This window comes from Macrobrachium nipponense, chromosome 41, assembly GCF_015104395.2.
Source record: "Macrobrachium nipponense isolate FS-2020 chromosome 41, ASM1510439v2, whole genome shotgun sequence".
Lineage (NCBI taxonomy): Eukaryota > Metazoa > Arthropoda > Malacostraca > Decapoda > Palaemonidae > Macrobrachium > Macrobrachium nipponense.
Genome location: NC_061102.1, coordinates 47,581,297 through 47,601,678, shown reverse-complemented (window position 1 = coordinate 47,601,678; position 20,382 = coordinate 47,581,297). Strand labels below are relative to the sequence as shown.

The window sequence follows — 20,382 nt, the reverse complement described above, 5'->3', positions numbered from 1 at the left end:
TCTCCATCTGCGAGTCATTTGGCGTCATTCGCTTGTGTGTCTAATCACACTGGCAATCGCTTCTGGAAATCTGGAAGGCTGCAGAATTTATGCAAAGACTGGCACCGGAAGAATCCCAATCTGGTCGGCGAGACAGTTTGTCCCACAAAGAATAGGGAGGTCTCTCTCTCTCTGAAAGCTAGACAAAATCATTAGGACACTGTGAATGCACAGTCAGACCTGCTCTTAGAGATAAGTGTGCATGCGATGTTACCTCCTAGGATGGACTAATAAAGTCTTTTGAGACTTCCTAATCCTTGTAACTCTCTCTTAGGTTGGACTAGTAAAGTCTTTAGGCATCCTTATTCCTTGTAACTCACTCTCTCTCCTCTCTCTCTCTCTCTCTCTCTCTCTCTCGGATTAGGTTTGATCGGCTATAACCTGGAACCAGTTAAGAGTTCGATCTTAAAGAGTTGCTCGCGAGGGTAACTGTATTGCATTGCTTAATTGTCTTCATTATTTTCTTCCTAAAGAAGAAGCTGACGAGCATCCAGATTTGGGGCGGAACGTCGGGGAGATTCGCTTCTCCTTTTGTTCGTTTTCTATTAGGGTTGTCGCTTGAAAGGGGAGTTTGGGGGGATGGTTGGTTGTGTTAGAATATTTGTTATAGTACCTTGGCTCGTAACAATTTTCTGTACTGAGGCTGTTAAACCCTTTTTTATTTTCCTCGTCTATTTGAACTTAAATTTTACGGGAGGTGTTTGTGCCCGTTGTATGATGCGGCTATTTTGGTAGCTGTTAAGACTACTTTAACCTACTTTGATAACCTACTTTGATTCTTAGTTTTCCTTGCTGTACCGTTTTCCTTTGTTGTACCGTTTCTGGATGACGCGTTTCAGTAATCAGCTCTCTATTTAATTTTGCTCTTGAGTTTTATGTCGACTTTCTCCAAGAGTTGAATGTATGCATTGTATTTGTGCGTTTGTTTATTAGAGACAGTTGTAGTGTAGTATTGGATATAAATTTCCCCAGAAATCATATACAGTTTTTTTAACATTTCTGTAATTGTTTAGTATTTTTTTTATGCTGTGTAACATTTCCTCAAGAAGTTCTTTGTTATTCATTTCATGTTATGGTTGTTTTATATATACATTGTATATATATATATATGTTATATATATATATATATATATATATATATATATATATATATATATCTTTGCCCTGGTTTTTTTCATACAAGCTTACTGTATCGGGTGCGCTTTTTTTTTTTCTTCAGAAATTGTATATTTATATAAAGCATGTAACAGCACACACCATAGGCCCCCTCTATCACTTATCCATTGTGTACTGTGGCCGCTTTAGAATAAATCCCCTCAAACACAAGTTGTAAACATTATATTACCAACTTTTAACATAAATTAAAACATGCTAAAATCTATGGTCAAATAAAGCCTTGTTTCACCAACGAAAATTAAAATAAATATGCTTTATTTTATTAGAAATAACTATTCTGTACTGTTTTACATGCACATTATTTATTTTGACATTTTCATTCTAATAAATAAATCATAAATATCCTATCGTAAAATTCTTGTATCTTTAACTCAACGTGAAACCCCTTTTTTTTCAGACCTTTTTAGGCTCTTCCACAGATCTTTCATAAACCGTCCCCCCCCCTCCCCCCCTCCCTCCACACAACAACAAGAACAAAGTATTTTGTAGGCTTACTCCTGAGCAAGCGAAAATGGGGAAATTCCCGGAGTAGAGAAAAGTGTTCATGATGACGGGGCTACAGTTTGTCGAAAATTGTTTGGCCACACTTTACGTGTACAATACAGTATATGACTCGTTTCTCTTTTGTTTCTCATACTCGTCCTTGCTCCCTTTCCCCAACAGCTGATACAATATTTTTCAGTGTAAAATGTGCAACACTTCAGTATGTTTTTTTTCTTTAATTGTCTCTTTTCGTAAGAGAGCGCTATTAAGACGAAAGAAAGAAAGTGTAATTGTATTGTTTTTTCTCGCTCTGTTGTTCCTTGGAGATTTTGATAGACTTCAGAATCCAGAATCTCTCATTTTAGAGAGAGAGAGAGAGAGAGAGAGAGAGAGAGAGAGAGAGAGAGAGAGAGAGAGAGAGAGAGAGAGAGAGAGAGAGAGAGAGAGAGAGAGAGAGAGAAACATAATCCATAAGACCACTGTAATGTACACTGAAGTGTTATTTGTTTGTTACGCATTTATGAGCTGAGCTGTGGCATATAGTACAACATGTGAATGTACGTAAACAAAATCTTTGCCATACATGGGGTTCTATCCACTATTTCTGCTTCACAAGGTAGGTTCCGGAACTAACTACTGCAGATATGAGGGACTGCTAATAAAATGCCAGGCTTTGGGGATTTGAACTTCTTTTGGAGAGATTTATAACTGTTGATTAGTTGACGGAGGGAAGCTGGGCGTTGAGGGCGCTGTGAGCAATAATGGGAAGTAGGAAGTTTAATAGCACAAGTGATTGCTGAAAGACGTAGAGATATGGAGGGTGGGGGGAGCCCATGCAGGCAGTGTCGGGAATCCTTTTGAGAATAGATAAAAGAAAGCGTTTGATATGGAGGGCATACGCTCCAGGAGTGACACAAAATGAAATTAAAAGAGTATTATGTTGGGAGAGCCTGAATTTATGCCCAGCTTGGTTGTGCTTGGTAATTTAGATGCCTTAGTAGTTTATGGAGAAACAAATGGCGATGTTTGCTGTTATGGAGCTCTTGGAAAAAACTAAAGAGTCTTATGGAGATGTGCATGGAAAAGTTTTTTGTTTTTCATAAAGGTGAATATTTGTATACAATTTGGAAAGAGGAAATGATGGGGAGTAAAGTTTGCTAGATTATATATTATCTGTTAGTAAGAAATATATGGAAGGGCAAGTTGATAGAAGTAGAGCTGATCATTATTTGTTAGAAGTGAAAATTGTGTGAATTTGGATTTGGAAGAAATCTGTGACAATGAGCAGTAACTTAGGTGGGAGCAAATCAGGCATCAGTGAAAATTGAGATAGATGTGTGAGTTTGGATTTGAGAGAAATCTGTGAAAATGAGGCAGTAAGTGTAACTAGCATAAGAAAATGTAATGAGAGCAAATTATCTGAAAATGAATGAAATGTGGACTCAGATTAAAGAAATGGTAAATGAAGGAATAGATAAATGTACGTAAAATTCCACGAGGGTCTCGTAGCTTCAACGAGGAGTGTCGGCGCTAGTAGAAGACATGAGAATAAAAATTCAGAAAAAAAATAATTGAGGTCCAGTTGTATGGCAGCAGAGGAGAGAAGAGATAAGGGTAGATAAGGCATTCAAGAAGAAAGATAAAATTCAGGAGACGAAAACAGATTGGAAAAGGTGAGCAAGAACTCTTGTTAGAAAATTCAATAGTTGGACAGAAAATTAAATGGAGAAAATAAAGACTGATAAAAATCTGTAAAAAATTGGACCATAGAATAAAAACAAAAAGAAGAGATTCACTTTGAAGCGAATGCAGTCTTGGGTCAAAGGAGTGCATGAGTATGTTAAAGATTTGGTGGATGTGAGAGGACTATTGCAAGACTGAGAATGCTTATTAAAGTGTGGTTTGAGGCTGGAAGGACAACAATTAAGAGGTTAATGGGATTACAACGGAGGTGCTGTGGTTTGGCGGTGACAGTTTGAGATATATCACGATAAAGGAAAGAATTCAGATGAATTGATGAGAGGAATAATATGTCATGCTGTTCAAAAGGAAGACGGCACAGCAGACTCTTAAGAATTATCGGGACTTGATGTTACTAATCATACGAGAGTTGACCGGATTGAATGATTATAAACGAATATGATTGATGAATGCCAGCAAAACTTGCAATCAACACGACAGAATATTGTAGCTGTTATCTGTTTCGGATCAAAAAGTTATCTGCCAAGGATGCAGTTTTGTGTGTTGAATATTTCGTTGTCGTACTTATATATTAAGAGCTCGAAACTCGTGCAAATAAAGTCTTAAATCTAAACTTAGCTTTTACCATTTAAACGTCGTGCGAACGGCCATTTTGGCACCGTCCAAAAAGTTAATGAAAAAACTTCGTTGCCATGAAAAAAGATCAGTTATGAAAAAATTAAGAATTCGGTTGTAAACTGTTGAAGTATAGTACAATAAGGGGTAAAAGCAATTGTTTAGCATTGAGTTGGAATTAAAAGGAAGGGAAAATTGATAATCTTGAGTGTTTCTGTTCGTATTTGAGGTCCTTGAGATTTGTCTCACCAGACGTCCAGTAAAGATATTTCCGTGGGTCGGGTGGTGATAGGATTGCCAAGGAAATAACGTTGGCCCAAAATTAGCTTCTTAACCTTACCCAAAACGTTGGCTTCCAGGAAGGATCTTTCTCCTTATTTCTCCTGCCCAGGGTACTAAGGGATTTGCGGTAACTATCGTCATTGTAGAGGCAGTAAATGCTCATACAAAGTTAATATTATTATTATTATTATTGTATGCTGGAAGTAAACCCTCTTTTAAACATGTTTTATTAAAAGTAATTGCTGCCTCAGCTGCGTTCATTTTATAAAGGTTCTTCTCTATTTTTCTAATTATTGTTTTCTCATTGTTGCTTAAACTGGTGAGCAACGCACCGAAGGTTGGCATGTCTCTAATAGGTAATTGTTAAAGTCGATTTATTGGGCATTTACCGGTTGTTTTTCCTACGACCCATAAAAAAAAGGCAGTTTATGGCGATATTTTTCAACATAAGTCACTCGTAATTATAAACCTTCGATCACATGATGCTGAAATCCCATAAAAATAAATATACATTTACTTCCTAACCAGCTGTTGTATTATGAAAAGCAAAGTAATGAATATAGCAGTTCGTATTGGGTCCCCTTACAGTAAACCATTGTTTAGGAAGCTCCAGGTATTTTTCCTGCGTAACCTTCTTGGAAATGGAGAGAGTTGGGTCCTATAATGTTTTTTTCAGGATGTTGCTGGCGCTGAATACTTGAAAAAATCGCGCCGTTCTTCAGAATCAGCTGTTGTTGTTATAATCACTTGTTGTTGTTGTTGTTCTGTTGTTATCAGTGGGATATTATTATTATTATTATTATTATTTTATTATTATTAATTATTATTATTATTATTATTATTATTATTATTGAATATGAAGAAATATTTCTATGGAGCAATGGCAAGATGGTTTTGACTCACAAATTAAATCTCCACAGGACAAAATGCCCTAAGAAAAAAAAAGTAAAAAAATGCGTAATCTAGTTTTCTGTATTACGTATAATGCTTCTCAAAACCATCAGTTACGACCGGTAGCGCTTCAGTTGCTTCCCAGATGCGGGGTAGAGTGAGGGTGAGCCTCCGGAAAGCGGTGCCAGATGCACGATCCATGGCTAAATTTAACCTTAAATTAAAACTGCTGAGGCTAGAGGGTTGCAATTTGGATTGTTTGATGATTGGAGGGTGGATGATCAACGTAGCAATTTTTGGCTCTCTATCAGCTGTAGTTTTTCTAGATCTGAGGTCGGATAGAAAAAAGGTGCTTAAAGATTAAAATGCCGACGGACGGACAATGCCGGTTCCATAGTTTGATTTCATAGAAAACTAAAAAATAAATAAAAAATTAAATAAATAAAACAAAAAGAAAATATTTTTTTTGAGTACCAAACAAATGTAAGCCAAGGCAATCTAGCGCCAGGTATGTCAAAAAAAGTAATCAAGTTCAATTTCAGGTGGAGGCGTTGCTTTCTAAGAAAAGAGAAACGACTGGAAAAGGCAACAGGGGGCAAGAACACATTAAACAAAAAAGGAGAGAGAGAGGAGAGAGATAGAGAGAGATAGAGAGGAGAGAGTAGGAGCGAGAGAGAGAGAGAGAGAGAGAGAGAGAGAGAGTTAAATCTTGGAGAAAAGAATTGAGGCTCGTGGGAAAAGTGGCCCCTCCAGGTCCCTCTCGCAGTTTCCGGTACACAGGTAGCTGTTAGGTGCTAAGTGAGCGTGGGGGGGTGGGGGGTGCGGGGTGGTGGGGTGTGGTGGGGGTTGTAAGTTACTAACGTTGAAAGAACGAAAGCCGAGAGAGAGTCAAAAGTACCGGCGGATGTTTCCCAGTTTTACCTCTCATCCCCTCAGGATATTATTCTCTCTCGCTTTTATTTATTTATTTTTTTTATTTTACCTTCGAACTTATTCTCTCTCGCTTTTATTTATTTATTTATTTATTTATTTATTATTTTTTATTTTACCTTCGTACCATTTTTTCGTTCGTGAATATTTCATCGCGTATTCCAAAGGCCGTTTAGTGTAATATTTGCACCGAACGGTCATTTTGCCTTTGCCATTTTTATTCCAAAGGAAATAACTATGGTTTACATAATTAGTTCTTTTAGTATTATTTCTCCATTTCTTTTAAAGTAAATCCTGAAAATGTTGTTCTTACCTCAGGTTGTCTGGCTGAATTCTGTTTCCATCTACTGTGGATATTGCTATATCGTCTGCTACTAAAACATCAAATAAATAACTATGGTGTATGTAATTAGTTCTTTTAGTATTATTTCTCCATTTCATTTAAAGCAAATCCTGAAAATGTTGTTCTTACCTCAGGTTGTGTGGCTGAATTCTGTTTCCATCTACTGTGGATTTCGCTATATCGTCTGCAACTAAAACGTCAAATAAATAACTGCGTCTGAAAATAACGAGATCTGGTCCATTCGTCTTTCTACTGGGTTTCGTTTGTCGTCTCTTCTTCCGTCTTTCTAAACCAAGGTTTCCCTCGTGCTCTGCTGTGTAGCTAGTGCTGTTCAGCCTCCCCAGACTGAACTGTACTTGTAACGTCAGTCCCTTTTTTTATATGCAGATTATATCCTGTTGATCTGGCATCTGAGGATATCCTCAGATGCCAGATCAACAGGATATAATCTTCATATCATAACAGGAAAACGGACTGACGTTTCAAGTACAGTTCATTTCGGGGAGACAGAACAACCCCTTGAAACTCATAAAAACTATTTATATTTGGTTTCCCCGCAGTAAATGGTTTCTAAGTAAAGAGTGATGAGACGCAGTAATTACAAATAACTTAGATTCATCATCATTTTCTATTGTATGATGCTGATGACCGACGTCCACGGCAGACCACACACACTTTTGTCAGCCGAATCCGCGGTTTCTGTTCAGGATCTTGAATCCAGTAGGAACCTTGGTAACAGATTTTCATATTGTTTGTTGAGGCTTGTAACAACGATGCCCAGTTTTGTAATCGAGGACCTCCCAGGAATACTTACCCTCTGAATCTTTTAGATGTAGGTATTGATTTTGTACCAGAGGTTGGGATTTCAAAGATATCTACATCTTCCGTCGTAAATTGTATCACATTATTCTTTGCTGGACTCCAGTCAGACATTGGTAACAAAAATATGCATCTTTCTTGTAGCTTTTTTTCATATCCTGTCCTACGTAAGTGTTGGATAACTTTGATTTTTCTGTATGTACTTTTCCTTCTTGCATCAACCTACTAAACTCTAATCTTTCAAGAGTGATTATCTCGTCCCTACCACTCACAAGTCGTCTCTTGAGTGTTTCCTGTAGCAGAGACGCACTGATTAGCCTGTTACTAAGTACAGTTTTCATTACAATGCATACACTTCTGTCAGGCTGAAGGTTTCGCCTTAGGGTCTTAAGATGTTGACCCTTGTAGGTATCAGTATTTATTATGATAATTTCAAGCGTTGGTTTAGGTCTGCTCTACTCGATTTCCTTGGCAACTGTGGCCAAGTCCTTGACATGTTTTAAAAATGATCCATACTAAGTTAATGTGCATGGCACCCTCTTGGGAATCAGATCGGCTTGAAATCGTGCTGATATCAGCATGTAGGCGGAAAGGTACTTCTGACCTTGTATTGTTTCTCCAGACTCTCACCTTGTGTTTATGCAAGCACCTCCAAGTATTCAAGATGAAATGGTTATGTCATGTTGGTGATTTATTGTCACTTTGTTAATGTCTGTTGGTATAGTTTGCTACTTATCTGGTTCAGGAATAAGCTGTTCTTGATTAGTTGTTGAGATTTATTTGTGCAAGTTTTCCTCTCATATTTAAGTTGGATACTAGAAAGGTCTTTCTGTATGTAAAGTTGATAGATACCCAGATTCATTAAACCGTGCTTTAGTACAGTGGGAAGAGCACGAAGTACTGAGGAATTAGCTACCCTTAAATCCATAATGACTAAACTGACTGTTCCTACTCTCAACCACCAGTCATCATCAACACAGCTGTTCATTGCATACTTTTTTTTTGTCCTTGTGTGTGTGTGTGTGTGTGTGTGTGTATCTTTGCCAATTTTTCGTCCTCCCTGTCAGTTTGCTACGTGCTACCAATGTGGGTAGGTGTCTTGTGCCCCCTGTCTTTTGCTGTTTTAATTTTTTTTTTTTTTTTCAGTTTTTGAATTTTATTTTAATTTTTCAAATTTTTTTAAATAAATTTTTTAATTTATTTTTGTTCTTCTCTATGTTCTGCTTTAGATGTAAATATGGCGTTAATAAATAAATGCTGTATACAATCCTTACACTGTGTATACAAGCATTATTTACTTTATTCGTTTTTTCAGCCTGGAAAATGTTTCAAGCGATATACTCCAAATTCTCTCTCTCTCTCTCTCTCTCTCTGTATATATACATACATCATCATACATATATATATATATATATATATATATATATATATATATATATATATATATATGTATGTATGTATGTGTGTCACTGTGTATAAACAGACAAGCGCTGTACAGTTTATGTGCATAAACGCTTGCTAATTTTTATCTAATTTCTGGCCGTAATATTTTTTGCCATCTCGTGTTTAAAAACCACCTAAATGCACTGGATTTATGGCCCCAGTATATCTTGCAACCCTTATGATCATATATTTACTGCGGATGACAGTAACCATATTCAGGGCCAGTGGGTCATGTTAAAGGTGCCATAAATTCCTGACTTGAATAAGTTAAGATAAATTGAAAGAGTCCAGAGAGAGAGAGAGAGAGAGAGAGAGAGAGGGATGGAGAGGAAGATGGATGGGGCGAGAGAGAGAGAGAAAGAGAGAGAGAGGTTTTTATACTCAGTATATAAATTGTCCTTTAGGTGTAATTCATGCAATATAGTTCTTAACGCAGAACACACGAATACAATCTTGAGTATCTAAAAGACAAAAGGGGCATTCATCACCCACCTTGAAAAATATGACTGTTGCTGAGGAGGGTCTGCCAAAGACTGCCCAAGAAATCATTATTAAATATATATATATAAAGGAAGGGGGCTGGCCTCAAGTTGCCATCTATTTTAGCCTGTCATTTCCCAAATGTTGCATGGTTGAACTTTCTATTTAGGTAACTCATTTCCCTTCCAGTTTCGGTCATTATTTTTATAGTTTTCTCAGGATAATTTCTTGTTCTTACGTAAGATTTGGATTGCTTTGAAATTGTATTTAGTGAAAATATTTGCAGCTTTCAAAGGGTGAGAGAGGAAAAAAACCGTTACTGGTGGTGTAATAATTCTGTAATTTAACTGGTGCAATTAAGGTGTATTAGGTTAAGGGACAATCTCTCGTATTGTAAGTACACACACACACACACACACACGCACACACATATATATATATACATATATATATATATATATATATATATATAGATATATATATATATAATATATCTATATATAGTTATATATATATATATATCTATTATATATATATATAGTTATATATATATATATCTATATATATATAATGTATATATAATATATATATATTTTATACATTGTATATAATGTAATATTAAATCATATATAATATATATTATGTGAGTGTGTACTGACACAATATATATATATATTTTTGACTATCTGCATACGTTTAGCCATGAAATTATGAATGAAAGCCGAGTGCAGAAAACTTTCAGGACATTATAGGTGTTATTTATCTATGCACTTACACACAACACCATTCACCTTTAACACACACACACACACACACACACTTCCTGGTTTAGCTAGTGTCCCTTCACCCAATGTGTCCAGCTCTATCTTGGTCTTTCTTTCATCCACGTGACTTCTTTTCACATCACCGAACTGCCTCAGAAAAGCTCAGAAAGTTGTCTTATCGCAGTTATTAACCATTTTACCACTCTTATAATACCCCCACATTCCTCATCCCTTTCAGTGCTACTGAGTAAACAGTTCATCGAGTCGACTTCCTCAATCTGTTACTATTCCTTGTATCTTCTTCCCCCAGTCACACCTCATCCATATCCCTCCTCACCACATCCATCCATCTGATCCGTGGACGCCCTCTCTCTCTCTCTCTCTCTCTCTCTCTCTCCTCTCTCTCTCTCTCTCTCTCTCCCCCCAACACACACTCACACTCTTCCCCATCATTGGCACGTTCTTAGCTCTCTCGATTGGGTTCCTCTCTCTCTCGATCTCTCTCTCCTCTCTCTCGTCCTACTCTCCTCCTCTCCTCCCCCCTCTCTCTCTCTCCTCAACCCCTCTCTCTCTCTCTCTCCAACACTCCCACCCACACTCTTTGTCCCCATCATTGGCACGTTCTTAGCTCTCTTGATTGGTTCCTCCTCCTCTCTTCTCATTACGTGGCCATATAGTATCTCAGACGAGGTTCCCCTATAGCCTTCTCCTTTACATTATATATACCACACATTCTCCTTGTATCTTGACTCTCCCTCCTTTCCAGTAGTGATATTCCATCAGTCCGTCTCACCATCCTCATCTCGGTTCTTTCCAACAGTCCCCTCCTCGTTTCTGAGGGTTATTGAATCATGAACCACTCATTCCACCATCATTCGAAACACTGAATCCCCATTTTATTGGTGATCATTTGTTGTGCTTTCTGTGCAAACAGAGTTTGTGTTGAACTAGTGACCCAAAGTGAAGGATGCGTGGTCTCTCTCTCGGTCCACCCCTGTTCTTTTCTGTTTGAATTGATCTGCATGATGCGGAAAGGGGATTATCAGACTGACTTCCTGCTTCACTTACATGCATCAGCAATTTATGTATCCGTGTGATCATGAAGCTTACCCAGTTACAACGACAACGGCATTATATACATATGTATCCGTGTGATCATGAAGCTTAGCCAGTTACAACGACAACGGCATTATATACATATGTATCCGTGTGATCATGAAGCTTAGCCAGTTACAACGACAACGGCATTATTTATATATATATATATATATATATATATATATATATATATATATATATATATATATATATATATATATATATAAATTAAATAATCCTAATGAAAATGCTTACAAACTATAATGAAATCATTAGTTTAAGACCAATTTCCTCAGATCAGAACAAACTCGGAAACTTCGAGTGAGCTGTGGGGAAAAAAAATATTTCATGTGTTATAACTAAGAGAGAGAGAGAGAGAGAGAGAGAGAGAGAGAGAGAGAGGAGAGAGAGAAGAGAGGGGGGGGGGGTGGGTGGTGGAGGTGTAAGTGAAACGCTTGGCGTTGCTGGATTTAATTGGTTACAGTTATTGAGAAGCCTCTTGGGATTTCGTGGGCAATATTGGCATTTTTCTCCATCCTAGGCACATCAGTGCACCCAAGGGAGTATGGAATTTACCTATTCTAATTAACAATAAGTTTGGTTACTTTCGTGTTGCGGAAATCAGAATTTGGTTTGGGAATTTCAGTCTGCCATATCGGATGCATTCGGTTTCATTGGCCAGTGGTGGAGCGGTGCATTTGTTCCCCTGAAGTATAGTACTTCTGTCGAGAGCAATAAATGTCATGCCCCCTTACCTGTTGCATTCTAAGACCTGGAGATTATCTCTCTCTCTCTCTCTCTCTCTCTCTCTCTGCCTCTCTCTCTTCTTCTTCTCTCTCTCATTTTTATGTTAGAACGGAATTTTATTACTTAGGTCCATCGGTTCGTTTTTTAAAGCGATATAGAAATCATGCTCAAGTTTATATAGAGAATATATATACATATATATATATATATATGTATATATATATATATATATATATATAGTATATATATATATATATATATATATATATAGTGTGTGTGTGTGTGTGTATATATTGTTTATACCTTCTGGCATTTGTTCTCTTAAAAATTTATCTACAATATGTATATTAAATTGAGAGAGAGAGAGAGAGAGAGAGAGAGAGAGAGAGAGAGAGAGAGAGAGAGAGAGAGAGAGTTACCAATCGTAAATCACTCTTCTCGCGCGAACATTTTGAAACTGTACCGTACTGATTGATACTTATTTTTTTATTTTTTTATTCTTGTATGATCTAATTAGGGAGCTTGGAATGACAGAGGAAGAGCCAGAGACAGATGGTGATGAAGTTGAGTCCATAGTGTATAAAAGTGGTTCCGATGTTAAAACAAGTAAGGAGAAATTATCAGTATATATGAAATTAGTAATTCGTTAAAGTACGTATCCTGTAGTCCTTCACTCGCCAGGTATGAATATGATGTTTATGGTAATCTTGCAGATTTTTACAAACGAATTATGACTGTGCAGTTAAATTTAAACATTACGCAGGCTAAAAGGAATGTTCTCTTGAATTTCGTAATATATTCTTAATGTAATATTTAGTTTAGTAAGACGAATGTATTGTACAATACGTTCGCAAAAGTATGTTTTGCCGCGACAACTCCATACTTCACCCTCCATATTTTTCCTGGTTCTGCGCTCACTAACTTTTCTTCCGTATAATATCAACGTTTCCTCCTCTTTCTCCCTCAGGCGCTCGAACAGAGCAAGAGATACGAATCACTCACCGCGACTTGTCGCAGCTCCGATAGTCGGGCAGACGTCGCGGCCTTCGTCAGGTTCATCGAGGGCGCAGGTGCTCCCGGGGGGCCCACCCCCCCACACCGCTTCATGCCCCCCCACTTACCGGCTCCTGGAGACTACCCTGACGGTGAAGGTCTGCAACAGCAGGTGAGTTTTCTCTCGAGCAGCTGTTTATTTCAATTTATACACGAATTGCATCTCTCCATCTGGTCACAGGTAGATTGTGGAGTGTGCAGATGGTGTTTTATCCTCAGTCTTGTACTGTGTCTTTCAGGTTTATGCTCTGTGGCACTAATGTAATTTACTATGTGTTGGGACCATATTCCATACAATGGTTATGTAATCTGGGTTTGAGGCTCGGTTATTATCAACTAAATGAAAATATTTCTTATATGGTTTGAATTTTACACAGAAGTATACCAAGCTTATGAGTGTGTGTGTGTGTATATATATATATATATATATATATATATATATATAATTATATTATATTATATTATATATATAGATATATATAAAACCAGTGAAAATCTTCTGTTACAACAGAATTCCATCTAATAAAAGGAGCCTGTTCATTTCCTACCTGAAGAGAGAGACAGCAGTCTATGAAATATATAGTTCTTACTTTCTATATTTTGGCGTTTTTATGGACTCCTTTTATTATTATTATCGCATATGTATACGTATATATATGTATGTATGTATGCATGTATATATTATATGTACATATATATAAATAATGCATTTGTTGCATAGCTTATTCATTGTTGATAACATTTGTTACATAGCTTATTTATTGTTGATGATGCAAAGTGCTACAACATAAGGCACTTGCACGATGTTTTAGTGTCTTCATGCCATGATTATCTTGATCTCGTTTGGTTAGCGTTGTGTATTGAACTCTTGGAGAAATTCTCTCTCCAAACAACCTATTTGTTTATTTAAAATATGCTTTTTTAGGCTCTAAGAGGGAACTGGAAAACGAATTCATCACATTTTGTTGTTGTCATATACCACTCGGTTGGCTCACACTAAATCTTTTATTGCTTATATATTAAAAATCCACGAAGGAAAGAGAAACGATGGAGGGCGGCTAGGCCTTTCGAATTCCCGTCCTTTACTTAGCTAAGTAAAGGGCAAGAATTCGAAAGGCCTCGCAGAACTTCTTCGTTTCTCTTTCCTTCGTGGATTTTATCTTTTTTTATATATTCATCGCGTTTCATTGTTCAATTATATTATCTATATATTATATATATATATATATATATATATATATATATATATATATATATTATAATCTACTACAAAATTCCCCTTCGGTTTACATATATGAAAATATATCAATTCCAAGGTACAGCGAATAAGATATTAAAAGGACATTTGTAGCTCGAATAATTTATGTGAATCACGGTGATATGGTAACTATTCATATATATGTGTGTATATTTATATATATATATATATATATCTATATATATATATAATATATATTAGTATTATATATATATATGTATTATATATATATATATATAGATATATATAAAGATATATATATATATATTATATTGGACATTTTTAAATATATAATATATATTATATTAATATATATTTGTAATAATAATATTTAGTTTCTTATTTTTGAATGGTTCTATTGGAATAACTTGTTGGCCGAGTCGGTATAGGGAATTGATATATACGTATATATATATATATATATATATATATATATATATATATATATATATATATATATATATATATCCATACAGTTATGTAGGAAAATGTAATGTTTAGGAATTTTGTTAGTATTGTATAGTAGTAACTTTTTCGTATATCGTCTTCACAAAAGGGGGCGTGGTAGAGGAGTGTTGTGGGGAGGTGGTTGTTCTTAGCAGTAAGCATTACTGAGGATTAGATTGGCTTTGTAGAAGACTGCTTCCCTTCATCTCCGGGAGCTGTATCTGGGGCCCTCGTGAGTGGCGAAGAGAATCCTCTCGCTTAACTGGCTTAAGCGTCGAGTCTTTAGGAAGATGCAGATTGGCCCAATCACACTTTTCGTTTCAGAAGCATTTTCTGATTTTCTGGACAATAAGCGAATATTTTCGAGCTATAACGGTCTAGAACCGATTATGGACTTTTTCTAGTTTTCTAGTTTTATTAAGGTAGGGAATTCTTACATATACATGCATTGACCTCGCACAACAAGCATTGGAATGAGAAAGACAGTAATCAGTGTAATGGGGTGGGTAAGCTCTATAGGTCTAGGAGTAGAGAGACTTTTTAGATTGGAGAAGGTTAAACGTATGGAAGGTTCGGCCTTTGTATTCAAGGCCTAGCTTAAAAAAAAGAATTTTTGTGCAGAAGATATTCGTGTGTTTCAGTAGTGTCGAAAGAATGAGATAGTACGCTACTAAGATTGTATGTGTTTGTAGGATTTGTAGAAGTGAAAAAAGCAGTGTTGCTTTTTTATAAAAGGACAAAAAAGTTAGGCGAAGGACATATGCACGAGGATGAAAGTAATGTTGTGTTGGTTGTTTGCAGAACTGTACTAGACACGAGTGTGTCTTCGTACTTAGGAAAGAACGAAGTACAATAGATACGTGTTATTTCGATAAGACCAGCTAGCCTAATGCTGATGTCAGTTGCTGTATAAGCGAGCGTGAGGCTATGGTGGATTCAAAGTCGATGTTCATCATTATAATCATCATGAATATGGTACTGCTAATTGATTTTCTGGAAACCACTCACAATTATCGAAATTTATTATTACAAAGTAATAGTTTTCTATTATTCGCGATTAGTTCGAGTGTGGTTTTAGTTATGTATTGCACGGTTGCTCATTCTAGCTCGATTTGCAGTAGTTTACTGTTCTGTGTCCGTTGTAGTTTGCCTATATTGACCTATATAGGCATTGCTTTAAGGTTCTTTGGAGCGTGCCCTCGGCCCCTAGCTACAACCCCTTTTGTTCTTTTTACTGGACCTCCTTTCATATTCTCTTTATTTCATCTTACTCTCCACCCTCTTCTAACACTTGATTGAAAGTGCTACATCTTTCAGCATTGCCTCCTGTTACACCTTTCGGCACTTTCACTGTCAATCTCCGTTACAGTGTTGAATGAACTCGTAGGTCCCAGTGCTTGGCCTTTGGCGACAATACTATATTCAATTCATAATGCTGAACTCCTCAGTGTGCTAGGCTGCATAGCATAGTGGTAGTGGTGTTTATAAGAAAGTGAGTAAACGTTCATTCCAGTAAGTGTACGAGGAGTTATCAAGTCAATTGAAACTGAAGCAAACTCAGCCATTCGTTCTCATTTATGACTGTGAAACTTTTAGCAAGACTTGACTGAGTCAGTTGAAGCATTGTTCGTGGGTGGATGGAATGTGGGAACTGGCCTCCAAGTGAAAGTGGTCCTCGTTTTGAGGGAACATTGGCAGTATTATTGATCTAAATTTTTATGGTCTTGTTCATCGCACCTTGGTAGAATAACACTGGTTACCTTTCTGCTTTGTTTCCTGGACTTGAAGAATCTAGTCTGCAAATTGTGTGATTGTGAATGTTTCGTACACCTTGTAGATGACTTCTCTTGTTTATGAGTGTTCTGTTTTGTACTAAATTCACTGTAACTTGTATTTACGAACGGCTTCTGTTTTCGTCACTTGTAGATTGCTTCTGTAATGAGTGTTTCTGTTTTGACGAATTCTGGTAACTATACGTTTCGCTAAATCTACTTTGTAGATGACTTCTCTTTTTTATCATTGTTCTGGTTTATACTAAATCCAGCGTAACTTTAATGTACCAATGGCTTAATGCTCTTAACCGTAATGGTTTAGTTAATTTGTATGTTAATTTGCCCCGACAACCTGCAAATTGTGTAATTGTGAATGTTTCGTAAACCTTGTAGATGACTTTTCTTATTTGTGATTATTCTGGTTTGTACTAAATTCTAACTTGTATGTACCAACGGCTTAATCCTCTCAACTTTAATGGTTTAGTTAATTTGTATGGTAATTTGGCCCCCGATAGTCTGCAAGGTTGACATCGTAACACGCGCAGAAAATTAAAGGAGGACGTAAAATTAAGCTTCCTTTAAGAATATATTTTGTCACATGAAAAGATCTCGACTTCCTGTCCTGGAAGAGGAAAATCAGAGAGGAAGGGAAAATGAAATTCTCCATTAGCGAGGGGTTGGGGGGGGGGGGGGGGGGGGGGAGGGGGGGGGGGGGGGTGGGGCGTTTGTGAGGGGGTGCGCTACGAAGGCATTAATTTCTTCTTTCTCTTCACCTGACTTCTGGGAATATATCGATTCCTCACAGTCTGGCCAAAGAACAAAAACTGAGAGAGAGAGAGAGAGAGAATTGCGAAGGTCAAAGAGGCTATGCAGTAAACATTAAGACGAAAAGGGGGGGTTAGGAGGAGGAGGAGGAGGAGAGATCAAGTATTTTTAGAAACCTCGACGGAAAATGGGACTCCGGTAATGTCGGCCTGAAACAAGAGGACACTTAGAAGATGAAGAAAATGACGATGTTCGTTTCTAACGTCGTCCCCAATGTATGGGAAGAGAGAGCTAGATATATATTTTTTGAGGGGTGGAAAGGGGGGCGGGGCGGTTGATAACATGTGAAGATGAAGGGGTCCCCGATAATTTTGTAAGGGATAAGAGAGGAAAAAAGAAAGTGGTTCGCCTTCAGTAAGAGGGATATTGGGGACGAAACCCTCGAGAAATTCGTGTGGCCAAAAGACAAAAAATTCACGCTTTATCTATATTTATTCAGGTATATATATATACATATACATACATACTTACATACACACACACACACACACACATATATATATATATATATATATATATATATATATATATATAAACAGAGGTTGTTGCAGGCTTTGATACATACTGTTATAACTCATCATTCAAGATGTGAATTCAGGTTCTCTTCAGACTTACTGGATTTGATATACACACACACAAACACAAGTATGTATATATTTATGTATATTTATATATATACATACATACAAACATACATACATACATGCTTGTGTTTGTGTTTGTATATTTAGTCTTAAATCTGAAGAGAACCTGAATTAACACATCTTGAATGAAGGAAGGTTACAATAATATGGAAAAGTTGCCTAACATCTAAATTAAAGAGCTTAATATATAAAATCCAACAACAGAAACTTCCACTGCCTACAGACAGCACGACAGACAACAGACAGACAGACAGACAGACAGACAGACAGACAGAGGACAGACAGACAGACACGCCTCATAGGGGAAGGAAGCAGTTTTCTTATATATCGTTCTGTTTTTTTTCCGGGATGCTGCTGCGACTGTCGCGCCCACATTCCCGATTCGAATTTGAATAACAATAGTAGAGTGAACTTGGCGCACAAGAAGACCCATAGGAGGAGGAGGAGGAGGAGGCGGAGGAGGAGGTTGGAGGAGGAGGAGGAGGGAGGATGGAGGAGGAGGAATTGAAGGGTCGCTTACTTTCCTTCCCCAGTTGGAACCTCAGGGTCTCCAGGAAGCCAAAAAGAGAATGATGATGCCTTCGCCTGGATATGGAAGGAAAGGGCGTCGGTATTAAAACTGAGGCAAAGGCAGAGTCATGTTCAGAAATGCTGAGAATCAGCATGCTAACGAGACAAGGCGTGGTCAGACCTCCAGGTTACTCGAGACGAGGGCAAGATTTTTCCCTCGCGCGTAAGTTGTAAACGTTATATTCTTAACGTCATTTAAAGCGTGTTAAAGTCTATGGCCAAATAGATCCTTGTTTCACCCACGAAAATTAAAAAAGATACACTTATTTTATAAGAAATGATTTTTTTTTATACTGTTCATCATGCACTTTATTTTATTTATTTATTTTTTTTTTTTTACATTTTCATTTTAATAAGTAAATCATAAATATCCTACCCTAAAAGTCCTGGATCTTAACTCAACGCAAAACCCCTTTTTAGACTCTTCCACTGACCTTTCCTAACCCCCTTAACCCCACAAAAACAACAAATTAATTTGTAGCCTTACTCCCCGAGTAAGCGAAAACCAGGTTGAAGGAATAGTTTAATGGTTATGATTAAATGTGGTATTGGAAAAGAGCTGTAAAATATTGAAGGGTAATAAGTGAAATAAAATAATTCGGCGATAAGAAATTGACAGTGAAAAAAAAATTTAACAACTGAAGGAAAATACATAACACTGCTGTGAGTAGAGTCTTATGAATTTTTTTAAAGATTTTTTTTTACGTAGTATATTTATAAGGTTACTTAAAACTAGGAATGCTATTGATTGGTCGCTTGTTTTACGGTTATTTCTTTTGAATTATGTTGGATTCTGTATGCATTCACTAAAATCATTTGTAGTAATAGCTTTGTTATGATGAACATTTTTTTTTGCATTACACTGCGCACAATAAGGGTTAGTGCAGTCAGTCACCTCAGTTTTTACAATGGAGACATTACTTACAGTTCTTTGCAGCATGCCTTCGTCTCCTATAGCAGATGCACATCAACCATGCATCTGATGTCTAGGCCAGTCCCCTACGACGCTCCTGATTGGCTGTTGATAATCCAATCACAGGGCTGGAAACTCTCAGTCTCTCTCGAGAGTGGAACATACATCCTGCCTATGTGAACTCTCGAGAGAAACTGAGAAATGAGGTCAGAAACCGCGCAGTCCCGTCTAGTAATTTACCTTGGCGTTTACCATTTGTGTTGAATATCACAGGGTGGTGTATACATATACATACTTGAAGTATGAACGACTCCATAGATACATTGAACTCTCTCGGTACGGAATTGACGTTTGCGTTGTATTGCAGTAACTACACGCTAAGCCTACTGGGTTCCGCAGGTGTTTTAGGGGATAATTGCTACTGCAGGCTTCGTTATGCTTGTCCATTTGAGATTTTACGAACCAAATTGATAAACTTCATTATTCTCTGTTGGGGATTTTCGTTCGTAAATGTGGAAGGCAAGACTGCAAAGACGATTATTACATACATAATTGAGGTCTTAGACAAGGTTTCCTGAAGGAGATAATTCTACCCCATGTCGTTTCGCGAAGTTCCATTGTAGAAAATTGCACATTAGAAATGGCGTGGAAGTTCACAACATCGATTTAGAATTGGTATGTTTGTTTGTTTGTATGGTGTTTGTACGTTGCTTGGGACCAGTGGGTTACTCAGCAACTGGACCAATGGCTTTACGTGACTTCGGAACCACGTCGAGAGTGAACTTCTATCACCAGAAATACACATCTCTGACCGCTCGGTGGAATGGCCGAGAATCAAACTCGCGGCCACCGAGGTGGCAGGTCAAGACCATACCAACCGCGCCAATGGGGCGGTTAGAATGGGTATGTCGGTGAGCATCGGTGCGTTGATACTAATCGTTGTTTATCTTATGGGTGGGATTTAGTTTACTGACGTAATTTGTAACTGGATTATTAGTACAGCTATTTCAAGGTAAGTAATATGGGTAACAAGATTAAGAACAAGAGGTTATACGGGCATTAGAGAGTTTGGATTCAATTGGCACATCG

At 37.2% G+C, this 20,382-nt stretch overlaps 1 protein-coding gene across 12 annotated transcripts in view; it reads left to right on the top strand.

The window, feature by feature from the left end:
- Positions 1-20,382, top strand: part of LOC135212740 (SH3 and cysteine-rich domain-containing protein-like) — a 635,516-nt gene that overhangs the window by 195,433 nt on the left and 419,701 nt on the right. For all 12 annotated transcript variants that reach the window (XM_064246459.1, XM_064246455.1, XM_064246457.1 and 9 more), the window contains exon 7: positions 12,779-12,976. In XM_064246459.1, the coding sequence (XP_064102529.1) occupies positions 12,779-12,976 (198 nt within the window). The remainder of the gene's footprint in view (positions 1-12,778; positions 12,977-20,382) is intronic.